A 23,087-nucleotide genomic window follows, 5' to 3' on the forward strand; every position below is an offset into this window, starting at 1 on the left:
CTCGCTCTCGCTGCTACGTGCCTAATTTGAATAACACGCCTCCTTTCTTTGCTCCTACTCAAAGCAGCGTCTTCTTTTTCTTCTCTCGCCATTCAGAATTAGTAGGGAAATTACCTTCACGTGCGTGCGTCAGCCAAGCACGAATCGGTCGCGGCCAATCTCTCACGCCGGTGTAAATATTGACAAACAATTGCTCTTTTTACGACGGCACGAAAAATATGACCAACGAAATAACTCGCTCTCTCGCTCGGAATTTTCAGATTTATATTTTACGAGCGAGTTAGTCTGGCAGACGACGACGGAGAGAAACTTTTATTGACACGCGGGACAGCAATTCGTCACGGCCGTGGTGGTGAAATATTTACAAATCTCTTTTTTGTTCTTTTCTTCTTCATTGACTGCCGGGCTATAAATTTTTGAGTCGTGCTTTTTCTTTGACTCTTTTTTCTGCTCGAGAGTTTTCCGATGAGGTTCCTCCGCCTGCCAAACACTTGACCTCGATTATCCGCTGAGCAATAGGCAGCTCGGCGAAAAACAACCTTGTCAGCCTTCCGGCTCTGTTGCTTTCTGTGCTATTTATTTGCCAACGGATTTCGCAGTGTCATTAATCGATTCCCGCCCGACATCAAAAGAAAATAAGGGTCGAGCGTCTTGTTAGAGGCCGTTTTATTTTGTTAGGATGTTATATTCATAAAAAGAGCTGATCAATCTTGCTCCCATCTTTTTGTTGCTTAACAGAGTTGTCTTAAAGATACCCTTGTTCGCACCCTTGGCTTACATTAAGCTCGTGCTTTTTTTACTGTGCTTTTTGTAAGCCATTGTCTTATCAGTCTGTGCCCTACTTATTAAAAAAACTTTTTAAGAATATTCTGAATCTAGTTTTAATGAAGTTAATATCTTTAATTCATCGCAAAATTTGTGATTAAAGTTGAGAGTCCTAATCCACGTTTATTTATTTCTCTACGCCATAAAATTCAAAACTGAACTACGATGTTTTTATAACTTAAAATTATTTTAGAGAATTATTAAAAAATATGGCATAGATTTTTTTGAAAATATGATTATTGAGAAGTAAAATGTACTTCACTTGTATAGGTCCAGAAGTTTGTTTTTAAGTTGCAACAATGTAATATTCAACATATAAAACAATTTGTTTTTGCAACAATATGGATTTTAAATTATGTTAAGCAAGCAAATCTTTAAATTTCAATCTAAATTATTTATTTTAATTTAAGTAAATATTAATCTAAATTTATTTTTGCAGTTGAAATTATGAAACCATAAAGTATTGATTTACGGAAATAGGATTTTGATAACATATTGAGAAGTGAGAAATTAAATTAATTGTTATAGGGGTCCGAAATTCAATTTAAACTTGCAACAATAGCATTTTATAATAAATAAACGATAAGCCTTGGCAACAATAATAAAATCAAACAAATCTTTTAACGAAATTTTAAATTTTTAACGTTTTAAAAATGAGCGACTCTTCTCAAACGATTTTTGTTGAGCAGCCAACGGAAGACCCTGAGATGTCTGTGCCACCAGAAGAGGTGTCAGAAGAAGTAGAGTTGGGCGACCCTGGCAACGAGGGAAAAAATGAAGCCGCGCCTACATCTCTAGAGCAGGAGGAAGTGGAACCACAAAAAATCGAGGAACTAGGCGAAGAATTTCCCCAGCAGGAACAAACGGAAGAGCCTTCCAAAGGGCAAACAGACGAGCCTGCTGATGAAGAAATAGAACCTGCGGAAGGTGGCTTTGAGCGTGAGAATAATGAAGAACCGGTGATCGAAGTGCAGGGTGAGGTTGAAGACCATCCAGACCCTGAACCTGAAGAACCAATCGGCCCTTTTCGGAAAGTTAGCTCATCCTCACCTTCTAAGGACGCCTTTGAGAGCCCTTCGACTCGCTCTCCATCGAAGTTTGAAGACAAACCTGAACCTGAAGAACCAATTGTCCCCTTTCGTAGGGGTAGCTCATCCTCACCTTTCAAGGACGCCTTTGAGGGCCCTTTGACTCGCACTCCATCAAAGTTTGAAGACAAACCTGACGTCCGTTCGAGGAAGGGCAGCTCATCCTCACCTCCGCAGGTTGCTTTTGAGAGTCCTTTGTCCCTTCGTCCCTCTGAGACCTCTTCTCCACTGCAAGGGCGTCGACTCTCTTTTGAGCTGCATCTCCCCTCCGCCCCACCAACCACCCCTGACCTGGCCACGGTTCCTGAGTTCCGCAGACCCTCCTTTGCAGAGATCTTTGCCTCCGAGTCTGCTAAGAGCAGCACCTGCTCGGAGGAAAGTCAGGTCACCACCGTCAGGGCGTTTGAAGAGGAGGAAGATGTGCCAAGCTACTGGGTACTGCCGCCACCTGGGGCCAGGTTGGCTAGACGTGCGTCAAAGCCGAGCTTTTTCATACAACGTAAGATGCAGCTGATCGCCGAGAGCGACCTGAGGGATAAAAAGGAGCAGGAGCTCAGGGACAAGCGCGAAAGCGACCTGAGGCGGCAGGAAAGGAAGCAGCGGCACGAGGAAAAGGTCCGTCGGCGGTTTGGACAAATGATGGACGCTTGGTGGGATGGAAAGGAGGAGACCCTCGAGCGGAAGGAACTCAGGGTCGGGCAGATTGAAAGGTACCAGGAAGCGAGGCGACGCGAAATCGGTCGCAGGATGTACGAACAGGGCCAGGAAAAGCAGCGCCGGCAGAGGGAAACTTTTGCTGAACAGAAGAAGCAGCGACAGGAGCAAGAGATCCTCAACCTTTGGCTCGCCCAGTCCACCAAAATTTAAAATAAAAGAAGGTCATTTCCGTGGATTATAATCTTTATTTAATTAGGATGAAATAATTCATGGTATCCGAATTTTTAATTTGGCTTTCCCTCCATAGACTTTTTAGGATTTTTTTATTTTTTTATTATTATTTATTTACAATTTTTTTCAATAAAATAATTAAATTTTTTCAACCAATTTTTGAACGGTTTTAAAATAATAAAAAATATTATTAAAATAAATATAAAATTAATTTAATAACAATTTTGGTCACCATAGAGCGAATCTTCCCCGGTGGAGAAACAATAAATGACTCGAAACACCCATCGAGGAAAAGCTGAATTTAAATTCAAACACCATGAATCGATATTCAATCTTGAAATTCTTCTAGAAATGAAAAATCATCTTTTATTCATAAGTTTTGTATTATCCCATGCTAATTAGTTGCTGTTTTGGCCGTGTTATATCTGAATTAAGTTTTGCAATCTCGGCGCAACAGCGTTAAACATGATTTGCGCTGATTAGTCTTCAAATGGCTCTCGCGCTGCTCGCATTTTGTGCGTCGCAGGAGGGATGGAGGCGCAAATTGCGCCCGCTAATTGAATATTGCCTAATTGGAAGCTACAAGGGCGCTTTTCACATATTTATACGAGAGGGTATGCAACCCTGCACACCTCGGCCGCGGTCTAATTGCAGAGGGCCTTCCAGGGTGCTGCGTCTCTGAAGGTCACGATACGGGCCAGAGATTAATGGCTTTGGGTCATAAATAATTCATCGACGCGGCGTTTGACGTTTTGATTACGGCTTGAGGCGTTTGCATAATTACGTAATATTCATCAATCTCCCGAAGATGGTAAATATATTCAAAACTGATTCAAATTTTGTTATCAGAAAAGAGCATAATGCGGCGGCGATGACGCTCCGTTCCCACGCACAGGGATTGTTGTTATGCGGATTAAAATGTACGGTGGACAGCGAGGGCAAATAAAGGCATCTAACTACGCTGCACATGGCGTGAAAACTAATTAATTGCAGCCGCTGTTAATGTCCGCGTTAAGCCGCAAATTGAGTCTCGGTTGCTTCACACTCTCACTGCTCTGAATCCGGATGATCATATTAAAGCACACGTTGCAGCAACATGATTAAATATTTAATGAGGATTTTTTTAAACCAACTGAATCAAATACAAATTTATGTTTTGCTAAAAAAATCTTATTGAAAGAAAATTGAATCATTTTTCTTCTTTTTGATAATTTCCCATTGTCGATCACAATTATTCTGTGAAAAATCGAATTACAGTTGGCTGCGGACGTTTCGGGTGAAATCAATCAAACGGGGCGCGGCATTGAGAGATGACGATAATAACGTCGGAGCGATTGCCGGGAAAAAGCGGCGAGTTGGATTTTATTGCTGTGGACGGCGCGGCCTCGGAGAATATGAATGAGTTCGGATCGATGCTGCCTCGGTGTGGCGGACGCCCCAAGCATCTCGACTTGAGAACGACTCAGCCGCGAATTTCTGTTCTGCGACATGTTTGCACTTGGAAATAATTAACGTCAAATATATATACCAAACAGAAATAGAAACAGCTGCGGCCGTCGACGAATCGTAAAGCGTCCTTATCTCAAACCAACTCTCGTCGTTCCACGCACTCTCTCGCGCGCGCGAACAAATAGACTCACTAACTCGCGAACAAAGACCGAACAATCGGCAAACAACACACGCAGCTCCTCTTATCCGCCACGTTTCAAAGCAGCGAATCGCTCGCGGCTCATTCTAATTAATCGCAGCGCGAATTTGATACCTCGTCCATCAACACAACTTCCTCTTGCCGAAGTTCCGAAACAAAAAATTCATTATTGATAGGGAGCCATATAATTGTAAAGATTGTTAGAGGGAATGTGACACCAATTTGCTATTTTCAGTGAAAAGAGGCAACAGGAAAAAAATTGTATAAAAAATTGTTACTGGTAATTTGACACAAATTGACACAAATTATTGGTAAAAATTAAAAACCTAGGGCTATAGATATTTTTTGGAAAACAGAGATTACAATTAAATATTTTCTTGAAACTAAATATAGGTTTTTTTAAATGTTTTTAAATACATGAAAACTGGCGATTCCTTATTTATTCAAAATGTCAAATATTTTTTAATTATTTTTATTTTATAATTGATTAATTTTATTAAATATTGTTATTTTTTATATTTATTTATTTAAATAATAACTGCATAGCTACAACCTAGTAATTATTGTGGAATTGGAGATCATAAAACTTATTTAATTGAAAAACAGGAAAAAAATCACCTCTCTTTATGGCTAAAAAAAATTATATAAAAAATGTGAGAAAATTCTTTTGTCGGGGAAAAATGAGAATGGATAATGGATTGGCAGATGAAATGGCGTGAGTGTCACTCACTCTGTCTGCGAGTCGTGACGTAATGATGGTTGTGTGGAGCGAAAGATCGAGGGCGTCTTGTGGGGGGTAGTAAAATTTATAGTGCTCGGCCGGCCGCCTAGACAATAATAGCCGGCGGCAGCAAGTGCTGGAAACCGCAAAGTCTGCTGGAAATAGGTTCTTTATTTTCTGCCTCGGATTGAGCGTGCAACAGAAAAATAATGCGATAGCGCGCCGCGGCACTTTGATAAAGCCAACAAAGAAGAAACGCACACACGTGAAATCTCGCATCGCCGAAGCACGGTTTATTGTTTCAGCCCACCTTGGACCGTTTTACGAGCACAAAGTGTTTACACCTCCGAGGACGAGAAAAAAATATAACACGCCTCTAGGATGCAATCGTGGATAGAGAACGGCGGGAAATGATTCCAGTTTTATGGAAAGGACAAAATATTTGTGTTTTTATGAGAGCGTTTTACGGTCTTGGTGACGAGAGGGAAACAGAAATGCAAACTATCGATTCGGTTGAAATGTCAAATGTCCAGTCGCAGATAAGCAGTTTGTCAATTATTGAATTCAATTAGTACTGACCGCAGAAACGCACTTGTGTGGTTGTTGGGGTTTGAAGGGGGACTTCCATAATACATTCCTTGGAAAATTCGAGTCGGATAAAAATGTTTAATGGATTTTTGAGGCTATTGAAACAATGAAAATTTGAAACAGGGAAAATCTCGTTACAAAGATTAAATTAAAAACAAAAATTACAAGGACAATTACCGACGCTGAAAGGCGAATTTTGGTCTACTTGTTCATTAAAAACCCAGGGTTTCTTGTGTCTGAACTAAATATATGAGGGTAGATTTTGTACTTTTTTTATATATAAATTTTTATCCCTGAGATGTAGTTTAGACGCCGAGAAACCCAAGGTTTTTAAATACCAGCAACTGTAACCGTCAGTTTTTCTTTTATTTTTTCTTTTACACTAATGTTTGTATGATTTCAATTTTCCATAAACTCCTCTTTGAGTGTAATCGTTCTATTTGTAGAAACATTTTTAATGTAAATTCAGATAAGATTAAAAATTTGATGATTATCTAAGCAAAAAAACAGAACCAAAAAATATAAAAGAAATATTTGTACCAAATTTAAAAAGTGCTATTTTATTTTTATATGAATTTTTTAACAATAATTATTGTATTATTACTTTAATCAGATTTGTTTGTTTAAAACTTTTTATATCTTTATTATTTTGATATTAATTCATTTTGCAAATAATCCTTCTTTGATTGAACAGTGACGATCTAAACACTTAAAAATCACATTTTTAAAACAATTTTTTTGATTACATATTGATATGCTACTTTCTATAATTGAGAAAATGAGCGATATTAAATCATCTTCTTTAGTCCAAAACTGGAATTATAAACAATAGATAAAAAGAAGAATAAAACTTATAATTTTCAAAAAATAATAACTAAAACCTAAAAATTCGAAAATTTTGCATAAAGTACCAGATTTGTTGTCCCGTTTATTAGATTTAATTACTGAAAGACATGATGGCCCTATTGGTAAAAAAAATTTAAAATTCTTGTATTTTTCTTGAAGAAAGCAAATATTGACAAGACAAAAATTTATGAAAAGCTTCCAGTTAAAACTGTTTTCTGGAGAATTTTTTTAATTTATCTAAAAAGCTCGGTGCACCTTTAACTAGAGCGCAACAAATTCGTGTCTTGGCCGTCGTGTCTAGCGTTAAGTGGTGTGTATGTACTGTTGATGCAATTAGGGTGTGTTTGCGTGGGAAAGGACGATTCGTCCTTTGAGTGAGCAGGGCACGCGGGCGGAGGCTGGATCCAGTCGGGGAGGGGCGGGGGGCGCAGCACGCGGTGGCGCTCGCTCTGCCACCCGCTTTTGCCGCCGCGACGCGCTCTCTCTGCCTCTCACTCGCCGGCGTACGCGTTCCTCCGCGCTCTCTGCTTTATTTTGTTCCTTCCGTCGACGAAATGGGCCGAAACTGCACGTCGTCGCCGCCGCCGCCACGCTGACATAATATCCTCGTCTGGTTTCACTCTCGCGGCGGCCGAATTTTGCCAGCACAATGCCGAATGTGTTGCAGCGCCAAATTGACCAGGCGGAGGAGCGCAAACTAGCCAAGTTCATGAGGGTAAGAAACGCAATCGTAATAGGAAACATTAAATTTAAATTTTTTTTCTCCATTCAATACCAGATTCAACCTGTGCATGAATTGTTGTTATGAATTTTAATAGAGACGGATGAGAGGTTTCAGGTTACGTAATTTTTATGACAGACAATTTTCACGAATAAATAAAAATTCAGAGAAAATGTGCAGCTCGATAATCACGTGGGTGGGAGTTTCCCTTTACATTCATGAATTAAACAAAACCAACCTTCGATATGACAATCGATTTCTTACCACAGAGAGCTTTTAAAGATAACAGTTGCAATAATAATTAATCCATAAATATCACATTCTATACAACCCAATATAGTATTTTTATTGTTTTTTTCTTCAATTCCTAATTGCTATTAAAAATTTGCGACGCATAGATGAGATTAATATTGCATTCCAAGTAAATTAACCAATAATAACTTAAATAACTCCTAAATTGAAAGACTGGCTTGTCATTATTGGAATTTTTTTTTAAATTTTTTTAATTCATTATCGTCTTCTCAAGAGCATTGCCCACTCACTTCTTCTCTCAAAAATAAACAACTGAAATATTCTAAAATTCAATCGTTTTACCAAACTTCTACTTCCTTTGTGCATAAATTTTACTCCTCATTAATATTTTATGATTATTGATATTTTTCTGACTTTTTGTACGGCTTTACATTTCTTTTCAAGTTATTCCTAATGAATTTAAAATTAATAGATTTAAAAATGTGAAGTAAAATCAGCCAACAGTGAAAATAAAATTTGTCAAAAAATTAACCCAACTTCAAATATTCGCCTTAAAAAGCTCAAATAATACCGACTTTCTTGACCCCGCAAATTTTCATTTGCAGTTTTACTCCCGTTGACAATGAGTGACACCAAGTGTGTCTTTGCCTTTTCTCTCCCAACGCACAAAACGATATTGGAAAAAGAATTGAAATTCCAAAAGTAATCAAACCAGCCAAATTTTGAGGTCAATTTTGGTTCGGTCCGAATTGGCCGCGATTGAGTTAGGGGAGTTTATCTCTCTGGCTGGGTGTGATGCATCGAAAGGGATTATGTGTGTGTGTGCGTGGCGCGCAATAACGGACGATAAGGAGGGCACACGCCGTTTTGAGGACATGCCTAGCAGTGGAGAGGCCAAACATTTGTCATTGCAACGTGCGTAAGGGTGGAAGAAAGGACCGCGCCCTCAGGCACTTCCCTCTCTGGGTCAGACCCTTCCCCCCGAAATCCGGCCGCGAGAAATTTTATTCATTCCTCGCAAAGCGAAGAGTTTTATTACATTATCGGCCTGATCAAAGAAGTTAATGAGAGAGCGTTCGGAGAAAGTTGTTGGGCCCGAGCAAGTTTTTGCAGTGATAAGCCGGCGGCGGCAGCTGCAAAACAAATTTGCATAAATAAATTACCTTTGAAAGAAAAACGGCCGCCGCGGCTATTTATCATTTTGCAGCTCGGGCCGCCCCGCAAACCGCTCATTTTTCTTCCCAGACAAAAACCAATTTCGGCGCGGCTTTTTGAAATGAGAGCGATTAACTTTTGAGCCGGCTTGTTTTATTATTTTTCTGCCTCGTAAAACATACCGAGCCGTTTTCTTTTTTTATTGTGTCTCGGGAGCGATATGTACAAAGATGAAAGATGGACGAGGACATCTGCCGCGGCACAAAACTATGTGGGTCAAGAACGCAATCGATTTCCAACTCATTATCGCGCTCCAAATGACGGATTCCCGAGGAATATTATATTAAATTATAATATTCGAATGTGGCGGAGCAACAGGTGCTGAGAGTTTGCATGCCTAGACCAACATGCATAGTCTTGGCCCGCGGCCATATTTGCGACAAGAAACGTGAGATCGGCGCGAATTTTGCTGTTCGCGCCGAGTTTTCCATTCTCGTTATATCCGTTTCGCAATAACTTATTGTCCGTACTCGGCGTGTGCCGTTTCGCAACGAGGGCATATTAACTCGCTCCGTTCGTCTTCATCTGCCGGCTCATAATAAAACGAAACGTGTTTATGTCATTTTTACAGCGGCCCCGCAGCAGCGATAATTTCCTTGCGCGAGGGCGCCTAATTATCCTCTCGCGCGTGATGAGCCCTGAGAATTTCAGCTCGCAAGGAGTGCAGTGTGTTAACATTTAATTATGACGTCTTGTAATTTAAGCGGGGCCGTCAAAACTTTCAATTAGGAAGACGATGAAAACAAAAAAATCTTTCCGGTCGTAAAAAAATCCATTTATATGAACATAACTTTTTTAGTATCCAAATAATTATTTCTGCTTATGAAATAATCAAATAAGGGAAATTTCCTGTAAATGGAGAATCATTTAAGCTTTTTTTTGATACCCTACTGTTGATTTTTGGTTAAAAATGTGATTCACAGAATATGCGTTCTGCTACTATTTTTAAAGAAAAAGCTGTTTCGCCGGCAAAAAAAAAAATAATATTTAGTGGCTTTGTGTTAAAGAAGATTTCCTGTAATATCAAAACATAATAGTATTGAGATCACGACCTTCAAAAGTGTTTCAGATTTTTTTTTTGTTAAATTGAAGGAAATTGATGAAGTTTGGAACTTGTGAATATTCCAAGGAAACAGCTTTTACCTATCATAAGAAAAATAACAATTTTATTACTTTTTCCGCTCGGTATAATTATAATGTGAATTAATTATAATTAAAATTTAACTTGATTTTTAACAGATATTAAAATTCTAAATTAATTCATGATTCAATTAAAAATTACAGATTAATTTTGAAAAACAGATAATAACCTGGTAAAAATTTCATTTCAAAATTTCGTTAAAAATTACAAGTCATGATTTTGAAAAACAGCGAACCTTGTAAAAAATTTATTTAAAAACAGATAACTTAAGATTGAGCGGATGTAGAGAGATATTAAATTACACCTTGTCTGAAAATTTAAATCATATATAATTATGTATATATTTTTTAATTTGATTATAAATTTGTGCAATTTTAAACTCCAAAGTTGCCAAGGGAAGCAGATTTTACCTATCTTAAGACAAAAAGATGGCTTTTCCACTTTGGAAACTTTGTTCTGTGAATTGTTATAAAATAAATATTTCTTAAAAAAACGTTGAACAATCAAGCAAAGTTTTGCATCAGTATCGTTGCTACGAAATTTAAAATCTTCATTTAGTGAAAGATTCCAACCCCTTTAAAATATAAATTTCATTTTTGAAAATCAATTCACAACATGCGATCAAATCTTTTATCATAAAAAATGAGTTTTCCATCAGCTAAATTGTGCGAGTGGGAACAAAACATGAAGAGAAAACTCAATTATATCCGCGTTGGCTTTTTAATAGAACTCCACACCGTCTCATCAGCCTACTTAATTATACAAGCGTAATTAAACTCGTTCCTTGGCCGTCGCCTGAAATTCATAGTCCGCATCTGCAAACACAGCTGCGTTCGTTTCTGCGAGTCCAGAGCAGGCCGACGCGTGATTACAGACCGAGTCCGTCTCTATCTAGCTCTGCTTGTAATTTTCCACAATATTTCGCTCTGTGTGCGCGCGGAATTAATCCCTGCGAGCAAGCGGACGAATCGCCCCCGTGCATTCATTTCATTTTGCCAGTCAGTGTGTATCATTATCATCATCAGCAGCCAGTCTGGCGGTCTCCGGAGACCTCGGTTGAAAAAGACGACCCGGCAAAAATAGCCGCGTACATGTGGAACGGCAGCAATTACCAGTGTCCTCTTTGCACACGATTGTAAATATTTCAATGAGAGCTGCTGCTGTCGGCGGTTTTCGTCTCCCGTGGGAGATTATCGCATTGGTTTTGCGACGAGGCCGGAAGTTGCAAAAAAAGCAGCGAAAAAAATAAAACGCAGAGGGGAAATTTCAGCTGAATGACTCTGTTTGAAAATTATAATTAACGTGCACGTGGTATTTGTACAGTTTTTTTCTTTGCATTAGGTTGTTGGTTATGCATGAGTTTAATTATTTAAGTAATAGCAGGTGTATTTTTTTTAATTATGAAGGAAATATTGATAAATAATAATTTAATTTAATTCAAAATATTAAAAAAATACATTTGATAGCAGTTTTATAATAAATTATGATAATAACATAAAAATCCTTTAATTATACTATTATTTAGTGGGAGGGGAGAGTCTATTAATTTGACATTCCAATATAGAAAACATAACTATTGTAAATAAAAATTATTCTTGGAAATAATGTAGGACAGAATTTTTGAAGTGAAATTTTGGTATTCCGTGATGTTTGATTCGTTTAAAAGAAAAAAATTGCTATGGAGCATTTAACAATTAAAAAACCTCTACAATTTAGTTAGAAACGAATCGACAATCGATGTGCCTCGATTGTGAAACTGTTATAAAAGTGGAATTAATTAATTAGTTGCGATTTGTGTTTATTAATGTACCACTGGGCATTCTCTGCCCAAATACATCATCCATACATCAATTAATAATTCTTCACACGTGTAGAGAAATGTAGAGCAAAATTTATTACGTCCTCACAACTGGCATACATCACGTGGTCTGAACCGATCAATTTGATCATTCGCAAAGAGACCTGGTATTTTATTCTAGTCAGAGGGATATTTTTTTAATGGAAAGAAAAACAGTTTATTGTCCTTTTTATATTGTATATTTATTTTATTTAATTTCAAAAATTCGTCTCCTCTCTTTTTGTTGGTACAGCGTGGGGTTGGACGCAAGGTCTGCCTGAATACTTTGCAATGTTTTGCTCTTTGACTCATTCGTTACAAAAAACAAGGCCATTCGCCATCATTTGCACAGAGAGAGAGGCAAACACACGCAGTCGCCAACGGTTCATTTGGGAAAAGCAAACAGGCACGCATAGAGAGAGGGCACGTTGCACTATAGAAATATAGCCAAAGTTGAACAGTTGTGAGTTTATGTGTACGTGTTTGGTTGCTCGTTTGCAACATTAACAAAACAACTAAACGGACTCGCTCAAATTATTATCCTCGATCCGAAAATTTACCTAGCGATGAATATGTTTTCTTTGGTTTCGGCTAAAAAGAGCACCGAGTTTTACTCTGCGGATGGTAAATATTTGAATCGGGGCGGCGCCTGGAGCGATGGAGAGGCAAGCTTAAATGCATAATTAATTACACGAAAAGTTGCTCTTTTATATTCCCTCACCCATCCTATGGGCTAGACCAAACTGTGCCGGCGAATTCATGCAAGCGCCGCGGGCCAGAAAGCGACAAGGCGCCCTTTTAACTTTTTATTAGTGCCGAATTTGGCCAATTATGAAGTAGATTACAAAAAAGCATTTAATTTTAAATTGGCAGAATAAGGATGTAGGTTTTTGTATGGACGGATCAAATTCGTGAAGAGGAAGTTTCCAATAACAATCAAATTTTAAACTAATCAATTTACTTAAAAAAAGGGGGCAGTATTTTTTATTTGTTTGAAGAAGTTGACACTCGAGGAGATGATCATGGAAATGAAGATTCGGGCTTTTCCTCGTTGCAAAAAATTGTTTTTTATTCAAAAACAAACGGCTCTACCAGTTTCGGTCACGGTCTGCGACCCTATTTCATGAGCAAACGCGCTGCTCGTTTCTTGTATTAGTCAGCGAGCAGCGCGTTTGCTCATGAAATAGGGTCGCAGACCGTGACCGAAACTGGTAGAGCCGTTTGTTTTTGAATAAAAAACAATTTTTTGCAACGAGGAAAAGCCCGAATCTTCATTTCCAGTATTTTTTATTTTAAAATTTTTGCTTTTCAAAGATTTATTGGTTACCTAGCAGAAAATGCATTATACAGCAATCATTGGGGAAAAGTCTACTTGACAAGCCTGTTAAAAAAAAGTTTGTAGTAATTCCCTACACATTTTGAAAGTTTTTACTTGATTTTTCAATTCCTTCATTTAGCTTTATTACAAATAATATTTTTAGCCTCAATAAGCTCACAATAAGAATTAATTTTAATCAAAAAATTTAGGCTACTTTTAATTTGAAACAAAAAATAATGTGTAACATTTTAATTTGTGTGATGTCGTTTTAAAAAAACAGATTTAATAGAAATTTTCGTAAGTAACCTTTAACCTTTTACATGCTTGAATTTTTTTATAAATTTTTTAATAAACTTTTTATAATTAAATATGATTGTCATTTTTATTGCAATAATAATTTATTCTATTTTTAAATACCATCATTGCGGATTAATACATAAAATTTCAATGGTTTTATTAGCATTTTTTTATTAATTTAAATTAGATTTATTTAAACAAATTTTTACTAATTATACTGTTTCGTCAGTTTAATGAAAAGCTGGAGAATACTTGTTGGTTTCCGAATCTACAGTTTCCTCAAGGGTTTAATTTGGGCCAAACTCTGTTTTTGCGATAAACTGAGTTTGGGTTCGTTTAAGTGACAGTAAGGTCGTTTTCGGAAACACATGCATCTCGCCTCGTTTTTTTTTTTATATACATATATGTATATAAATTCTAAACAGGTTAAATTATTCAGGCGGGTTGAGGGTGCACAGCAGGTCTCAACGCAAAAAGCCTTTTGTTCCACATGTTCTGCTGGCGGCCGGGCGGCTAAATGGCGCCGCCGCGCGCACAAAAGTCGAGTCGCGTTCTAATGGTCTCTTAATGGCACTCTGCGAATTCGCCCTCCCTCAAGAGAAATAAAACGAGACCTTACACATGCCCACCTGCGCGAAGTGAATTTGCTCAGAATTCCGTGCGTGCGACGCAAGACGTGCATTCGAGTTGGAGCAGGAAATTTTTATTGGCCCCGGTCGCGAGCAGATCTGGATGCAGAGGCGCCAAGTGAGAAAGCGAGAGACCAACTTGTTTATTTTTTCTCGCGCCGCTGCCGAGAGTGCGTCTGGCGATCGTCGTTCTTTTTCTATTTGACGCCCATTTTTTTTGGAAAGCAAAGCACCCGATCCGTCCAAAGCCTTATTGAGACGATCCGCTAAACTTTGATTAGGTTTGCAAAAAAATTCCAAACAATATAAATTAGAAAAATTAAATAAAAATAATCACATTTTTATACTCTGATTTTAAGGAGATTTCAAAAAGAAGTTTCGCAGAATCACTCTCTATTAAAAAAATGTAATATTAACAAAGATTCAAGGAAATATTTGGCTCATTTTTTGTTTTTTGATGGTCGTTCCTTGAGCGAATATCCAATCTGGAATAAAATTTGAATTTTGCCACTAGTAAATAAAAGTATTGAGTTTTAGTAAGAAATCTTTTTAAAATAATTAACATCAGGCCACTTGTCAGTTTTCAAGAATTGTGATAAGATAATAAATGTTTGCTGTTCCGCTTCCTGCTTTTGATTTCCACCCCTCTTCAGAGGTGCTAAGAAATTTAATAGTGAAATTGACAACTGGTGACTCAATTATTCAAATTATTCTTATACAAATCTTGGTTTCGTATAAAAAGACTCCTAAAATTTACTTTTAAATTGTAAAGTTTTTTAGCTTTCTAAATCCGCAATCTTGTGCTTTATATACATATTCGGCTGATGAATCAAAAGCTTTCCTTTTTAACATAAAAATATTTTGCTAAAAAACAAATTGAGCGAGAGGTTTTGAAAAATTAAAGTGTCACGACTTTTTGCTGCTGATTCGGAGCAAGAGTGAAAAGCGGCTCCTGACGTTACCATGGTAGCCCAGGTGACGTCACGCGTGCAGTGCCCGCCAGTGAATGAGCCCAATTTTCCTGCTAATATTATTTCCTCGCCGGCGAAAATCGCGTCGCTACAAAATGCGATTATTGCAGATTCCGGGAAGCGGACAGGGAAGTGGGGGCGAATTAGTGGGATAGGGTCAGAGCGCTGGGGAGAGCGCGCGGCCGGTCGGTCCGGCTGCAGGGCCGACAATGAAGGAACGAGGGCTAGATGTCGGTCGTTGCCACCAGCGCGCCCAACCCCGGCTTCACGCTTTCCCAGCCAGATGGCTCACCATGCGCTGAATTTCCCAGCCACTGAAAAGCAAAGGTCGGGGGAAGAAAGATTGAACTTCACGTTTGCTACGAAATATTTGCTTGAAAATATTTAAAAAATGTATTTTTAATGTGAAATAATGAAATATAATTAGAGCTATCCAAAGCCTAACCTGGCACCTGGCCCAGACAAGGCGCCATTCAAATTGCGTGGGTCAAGTTGACCTAGGTCGGCCTAGGTTAGGCTTTTGGATCGCCCTCAATAACTTCCATATTCACTGCTGGCCAGTTTTGCGAATGTTTATAACGCTATGTATTTGTTGGCTTTAAAAAAATTTGGTAGAAAATTTGAGTAATTATTCTTATTGTTTGAAAATGCACTGATTTGAGTTTGAAAAACACACGCTTAATTTTCTTGAAAAATATTAAATTTTGGTATTCTTTGAAATGAATTCATAATTATATTGTGCAGACTAAAATTTCTTTCTTCTTTGTTCGCAGGTGAGTACAACAAAATTCTACCGTTTATGGAACTTCTGCGTCTCTACTTTGCCTCGCGTCCTATCATCTTGAATGTTAGGTAGAGCGGACAGGTGCAGCGACGGAGCTCACCTGCTCCCTTCGTTCTTGAACAATGTAGGGCATCCGGCGACGGAACGGGAAAGGGAAGCGACGAATTCAGTGAAACGGCGTCTAATTCCTCGGAGGAAAAAAGTTCTCATACTCTCCCTTTTCCAAAAACGTTCCTAAATCATTTGTAAGTATTTTACTTCCAAAATGTTTTGAACGCTAATTAATGAATTTAATCTCTTGTCACACAAAGAAGAGGAAAATAGTGTCCCTCTGTGAAAGATCAACAAAGTTTTCGGAAAATTTCCTGAGGCGTCTCTCGCGTGAATTTTAATTAATTCCGGCACGCTGGCAACTTTTAAAGGCTTAATTAGGAACTGTGTTCGCCTTTTTCACTATGCTTATCTCTCTGCCAGTGGTGAACGAAACTTTTCTCTTGGCTGCTCACGCGGCGAGCGCAGAGTGCGGTCAGCGCCAAATCTCTCTGGTAATTGCAGCCCGTGGACGGCCGCACCAAAAAAGGCCAGACACCAACTCGGGCGTTAATTATTAGTAAAACCGACTAACAAGTTCCTCCCACTTTGAAGTAATCCGACCAATTTAAAAAATGTAGATGGATCTTAAATTTTAACTATGCATATATAAAAAATTCAAAACATTTAAAAGCTCATTAATTATAATTATAATTTCAATTTAAACACATAATTTTTGTATACATAAATTATTTATATTAAATTAATTTGGTAATTATTTTTTTGATAAATTATACATAATTATTTTATATTTTTTAATTAATAACCTTCTTTCAAGTTCTATAGAATATTTCGGGGGAATACATGAAAATCATCGCTACTTCTCATTTTAATTATAAACGAACGAATGTTATGTTTGAAAAATTTCATCTGGGATTATGTTTTGAGGCGAGAATTATTCGCGCCTCCACTCGCCCTGGTTGTGAATTTTGTGCTTTCGCTCGCTTGTTTGCATAAATAAATAATTTGGCGGCGTGCTAATGTGCGCCTGAAACAAACACTGCACGCACTCGGCCGAGCTGCATTAAATTCGGCCGCTTTTTAATCTCGGATCTGGCGCGGCCAATTTGAATTTCAGATCTGCAGTCGGAGAAAACACGCACACCTGCTACAAATTTCAACTCGTGACGCACCAACTGCCCGCTTTACATTATGTATATTATAAAAAAAAATAGCTCACAGTGAAAGTTGGACCGAAATAATAGAGTTTTATCTGGCCTCATTTGCATCCGCGGCCGAAAATAAAACTCTTGATTCAGACTGCGACGGCTTTTTTGACGGCACCGACGATGCTTCCTCATTTGCCGAAATCCGTCGGTTGAACGATTCATGGCGGCAGCGTGCCCTTCCGACCAACGACACTCGCTCTCCATAAATCCGACGCACCACCACTCATCCCTCTCATTTGTCCTGCACCACTCGTTTTTTTTTTTTACAACACGGTCGCTGTCGCATTTGCTGCAAAGTGGCCATTTTTCATAACGGCTAAAGTGGTGGCAAAATTTTTTTATTGACATCTACTACACTTTGGTGCTAAAAATTTAATATTTAATTTCTGTCCCAACCATTCCTTTTTTAAAGTAAAATTTAAATGGATATATTTTAATTAAAACCATCTTTTTGGAAACCCTGAGGCCGAGGAAATCCCTAAAGACACTAATTTTTTTTTCTCTGTACCAATTTTTTTTTTTGCCGTTCCATTCTCCCTTTGGAGGTTTTCTAGCCATACCGAGAATGCAATAATTCTGATTGGGTGCAATTTGCGATGAAAATTCGTCTTCGGTGCCGGGGCCGATGACAAATAGGCGTCAGGAGCGACGAAGGGAGGCGCAAAAAGTGGCCGGCCGGAAAAAAGTGCTTATTATTTTTTGCGGTGCCGCTAGAAAAAGATTGATGGATGCTGCTGGCGGCTCTTTTGATCGCGAGAAACAATTGATTCTGGCCGATCGGCCAAAAGACAAAACCTTCCCTTTCGGTTTTTGCCCGCATCAATCACCTGCGCCAAGATCAACCCCCCTTTCCGAACTGCATTTCTCCAAATTGACGCAACCAAGGCGCCTTATTAAGTGAAACCGATATCTCTTTCCTAAGGATCATTTGTACGACGGCACATGGCGGTTTTTTTGTGGTGACGAAACTTTTAAGATAACAGGAGTGAGAAAAAATCGACTCTATTTTCCTTCCTCTCCTAATCTAGATTATTTCCATTAAAAATCTTAAAAAAAAATATCTATCTTAACGTTTTTTTATTCAACGTTTTATGTACGTTTTTCTCTAAATTTCTAATTTAAGTCTTCTAAATTTTGAGACCATAATATTTTTACTAATTTTACTCCGGCACATCAGATTAAATTTCTTATAATTTTAAATTTCTTTTTACAATTGTGCAAGAAACGAAATTAATTTAATCGGTTGCTACGGATTTTAATTTTTATTTCCAAGCAACGTGAATTACGGTATAGTGGGTTACGAAAAAATCTGTTTATCTTTTTTTAAATTGTTAATGGCCGTGTAAGAGTCAGTAGGGCGCCTGCGAGTTATACTTTTTGCCGGGCAGATGCGGCAAGCGCGTTGCCTACTCGTGTTCGCGCGTCCAATTAATTAAAAACGTCCGGTCCGAGTGGCGCTCACGCCCTCTTAACCTCTTCTCTTCCTCTTGTTTCTTTTTTTTTTCAACCGCAACAGCAGTAATGCACTCGCGGCGCAGGACATTAGCGGGATTGCATAGGAAGAGCGCGGGGATTAAGAGCGGATTAATTAGCTTAGCCGGCGCGCGTTGAACCCTGCTTTTGGCCAGAAAAGCGCAGGACTTGCGGCTTTTGGCTCCGGGCGAGATTTACACAGAGTACAGCGCGCTTGCATGACAACTTCGATCGATTGCAAACCGACCGACTTGAATTCCAGTGAAACACCAATCAACTAATTCACAATCAATTCCATTGAATTGGTCTTACGTAAATGGCTGTTGATTTTTTTACTGCGCTTATCAAAAGGGTATTTAATCACATTGAAACATAAACTTTATTAGTAGCTTGAAGCTCCGTTTCACTCAATTAGTGTCTATGTGAAATTCAGTAATAAATACAGAAATTTTATATGCCCATTTTATTTATGCTATTATATTGAGTTTTAAATTTTATGAAAAAAATTTTATCACGTTCATGTTTTAAATTTTTTCTTTGGCAATTTTATAAATTTTTTGTTACGTTTCTAATGTAATCAAAATTTATTTCATTTATTTATTTGTATTAATTTTTATAAATAATGTAATATTATTTGTTTTTTATAAAATGATATTAATACTAATGTATTGTTACCATAATTACAATAATTTGAATAATCATATTATTTGCAGATTTTTATTGAAACAGTGCATTTTATGGTGAAAATATTATTATTATTCATATAGATAAATTAAAATGCTTCAAATTAAGTTGCTTTAAATTATTTTACAATTAAAACAAATTATCTTTAAGCGTTATGAATTTTAAATTTTGTTTATGGAAGTTTAATCTCTTGTAATTCATGCAAATACTGGTAACACAAATATTTTTTTTTTATTTGTAGTTTAAATTTAAAAACGGCAGTTCCTCAATGGGTTTTGACTGTTTTGTGTGAAGTTATTATTGTTTTACATAAAAAAACAAATATCCTGCGCTATATTCATGTTTCGTCTGCGGGCTGAAGCCATAATTTTCAAAGCAGCATAATTATATTGTTTTTCCCATAGAACAATAAAAATAACAATATGCATCAAGGATCTGCCGCTTTTCAATTAAAACAACATGTAACAACAATCATTCGTAAATTAATTCTTGTATATAATACAAATATTTTATACCTTAGGTAGATTAAAAATAAAATTCATTATATTTAATTACTTTCATCAATTAATAATAACTGATAATAATCAAAATCTGCTAAAACCATTGCATTGACTGAGAAGAATAAATAATAATTTAGGAATACAATTTGAAACTAGGAGCAATTAAATTTGTAAAAAAAATATTTTTTTTGTCCATTTCTCTATTTCATCTTTCTGAGTTTTTTTTTTATCAGAATTCAAAATTGGGAATGTGTCTGGAAAAAAGTTTCTTATGTAGGGAATATTAATAAGGGTAACAATTTTTAGCACATGGAATGAAATTTAAAGTAGACTGGCATTTTATATGTTTGTAATCTGATTTTTTTCTAATTTTCAGTAATTTTTAATCCATCTTATTCAAATAATTTTTTTTTTACTTCATTTCAATAATGCACAAGGAGCAAAGAGCGTCGTTTGCCAAGATCTGATCACGTTGAATTGGCAAGTCCGCGCACACTGAGCGTGGGAAGCGCTGCTGCTGCAGAGCAGCTCGGGGGTGTCAAATTTCGCAAGCGCCGCGACTTGTGGCAGTCACGAAATATCAACAAGCGTGTGTGCTTGATACATTTCTGCAGCCCATAATTGCACGAATAATATATTTGATCGATTAAGAAAGAAAGGAACGGACCGAGTTGATACGCAACAGGCAAGCGCTGGGAGGTTTGGTGCGACGAATTAAGGGTCTTGCGAGTGCAGCCCGGCCGGAGCTGCGTGCGGCGGCGGCACTAGCGCCGCCCGCCCGCCGTTGCGGATCCGAGCAGGGCCGCGGCTCGCGAGGCCAGTGGCAGTTGGCAGCGCGCGCGATTGCCTCTCGCCCGCCGTTTCCGCTCGTCGGCCGCCGCGGCACCTTCACGCGTGCACCGTGGCCTGCAGTTTTGCCAGCGGCCAACGCCGCTAAGTCCTCTTGTCTTTCTCTCTCATCTCTTCTCTTCTCCTCTTCGCCATGAACACCGTCCAGAGCGGCGGTGGCCAAGTCGGCGGTGGTGGCGGCGGCGGCAAAAAGTGCAGCTCCCTCTCGGTGAGTGCCAAAAACTTTCCTCATTAACAGGTGATCGCCGACGAGATTTCAAAATATTTGAATTATTTCCAAAGTCCAACGAACCTCCTACTTATGCGGTTTTATAGGTTTTCGTGCGCTGTAAAATGAGGGATTGGAACACGCATTTGATAAATACATAAATCCGTCGCACGCCACATTTACGTCCTATTCGGAAATTTATGTATTTTGATGAGCACGGCGGGGTTTTCTCTGATCAATAAAACGCTTATGAAATTTGGAAGGAAACTAAGTCGAATAACTGAATAATACAAAAATCCGTTCAGAGGGTTATTTTGAATTTACAGTGTCACGAAAAAATTTAATTATTTCCTAAAAACATGAAGAAGTTTTTGTCAAACATAGTAACTTAGTAACAGTTCCATCGCATAGCACTATATGATCTGTCAAAAGATGTGCTCATCACTTCAGCGTAAAAAATATCAAAGTAAAAAATTCCAAAAAACAATCAAATAAGGAATGAAAAATTGTGTACGTGAAAATCAGCAGATTATTTATTATAATTTTTATAATCTTTAAATGCTGAAAGTATATCCGTGTATATCAAATGATTATTATTTTAATACTTTCATTTGCAAAACAACTTTGCTCAAAGGTATTTGTCCCCCGGCATAGGAGAACAAGGACATCAACATCCCTGCAGAAATTTTTCCTCAAATGTATATTTGAGATACTTTTTTCATAAACGATCTTATCAAGATAAAACAAATTTCAAAAAGTTTTATTTAAAATTTAGAAGAATGACAATGAAGCATAAATATTGGTCTACTTCAATCAGTTTTTGAGCTAACACGATCAATTTTTTGTGTTTCAAAAAACACTAAAAACCCATTTCAAATACATACAAAGCCAAAATAAAAAGAAAAAAAAAATCAAAATTAAAGCTAGCGTTTCTTTCTTAACAAAAGAAAAACACGCAATGATTCTCTATTTAAATTTGAGTGAAAAAAGGCACACTATCAGTTTTCATCGCAGTCAACGATCCTGTCTTGTGAGAAAATATAAAATGAAAACGCGGGAATTGATAAAACCATTTTCCTCACTTTTTTTGCTGACCACTTTTAGAATAGCAGAGACAATTTGAATACCACTTAGGAAAATGATTTAGCCTCCCCATTAATCAACTTGCTCTAAAATTGTTTTACTTGTCATCTACGGAATTCAATTCTCTTTTTTTCCACATATTTGTATATTAATTTAGAATTTAATAAATTATGCCCGGTGATACATTAATAAACACAATTTGCAACTAAATTTATCCGCTGTCATCAGTGATGTGATGAGAAAATCCTTAAAAAGTTACGTTTAATGTAATATTAAATGCTAAATTTTAATAAATAATTGTAAGAGGAATTTGCTCTCAAAACCATTCAATTTAGTTAGAAACAAACCAATCTTGATGAAGCATTAATTAATATTCATTATTATTGTTGATTATTTGTCCAAATTGTTACATCATTTTGAGAGCCGTGTTTGATTTCGAGGATAAATATTTGATTTTTCTTGTTTTTATCAGTTTTTATATCAAATAAACTCGATGTGTTTTTTGAACCAGACCAATTTCAATAAGTATAAAAACAACCTTTGCCGTCCCAGCTATTTTTTTTCGCATTTTAATTGCTTGTTTGCGGGGCGTCCGCAAATTGGCCTGGTTGCCTGGTGGCGGAAATTGTGTCGTTTGGGGAAAAAAGCCGTTTGCCGAAACCAGCGCTTTTGGCACGCTCGCTCGCTTTGTGTAATGACATGCATGTTAATCCGCGCACCGAGAATGGAGCGATAACTGGCGTGCGCAAATATAAACAAACCCCTCGCGAGCAAACACGTGTCCACAAATAATACAGTCAGTCAATCGCGAGCGAGCGAGAGATTCTGCCGAACCGATCCAGCGCCAGGCACGCGAAAGCCATAGAACTTTTGCATATTCATCGGACGGGCGACCGTGACAAGTGACCTGCGCGCGTTTTACGTTCCGCTCGCGCACCGAAGGGAGCAACAAGGGCCTGTTATAGACCGACTGTAACACATATGCGGATTTACATGTTTCCTTTCTCGTAAAACTTATTCCCCTCGGTGCGGGTCTCGTGCCTTTTTATCACATTCGCCGCCACGCAACACACATAAAAATGAATTTCCCGAGAAAAGGTACCGAGGTCTTTATGGAGACCGTTAAATTTGGGTTTCAAAATTTAAAGACACTCCTCTCCATCGGAAGAATTCATGAATTTGAATTTATAAATAATCAGAATCCTCTTTCACGAATAAAAATTTCATTTATAAAAATTTTTGGTGAAATCAAAGAGAGGATC

The 23,087-nt window shown here is 37.7% G+C and overlaps 1 protein-coding gene across 5 annotated transcripts in view; it reads left to right on the forward strand.

The window, feature by feature from the left end:
• Positions 1–23,087, forward strand: part of LOC132202357 (inactive dipeptidyl peptidase 10-like) — a 109,093-nt gene that overhangs the window by 23,673 nt on the left and 62,333 nt on the right. Inside the window, exon 1 of one of the 5 annotated variants that reach the window (XM_059629221.1) lies at positions 7,162–7,319. The exons of 3 other annotated variants lie outside the window; for them this stretch is intronic. In XM_059629221.1, coding sequence (XP_059485204.1) covers positions 7,254–7,319 — 66 coding nt within the window. In that variant the 5' untranslated portion in view covers positions 7,162–7,253. Of the gene's footprint in view, positions 1–7,161; positions 7,320–20,264; positions 20,743–23,087 lie in introns of those variants that run through there. One more of the 5 variants, XM_059629220.1, reaches the window with a different exon arrangement.

The sequence above is a fragment of the Neocloeon triangulifer genome, unplaced genomic scaffold (genome assembly GCF_031216515.1).
Source record: "Neocloeon triangulifer isolate White Clay Creek 2 clone unplaced genomic scaffold, ASM3121651v1 ptg000015l, whole genome shotgun sequence".
In the NCBI taxonomy this organism is placed as follows: domain Eukaryota; kingdom Metazoa; phylum Arthropoda; class Insecta; order Ephemeroptera; family Baetidae; genus Neocloeon; species Neocloeon triangulifer.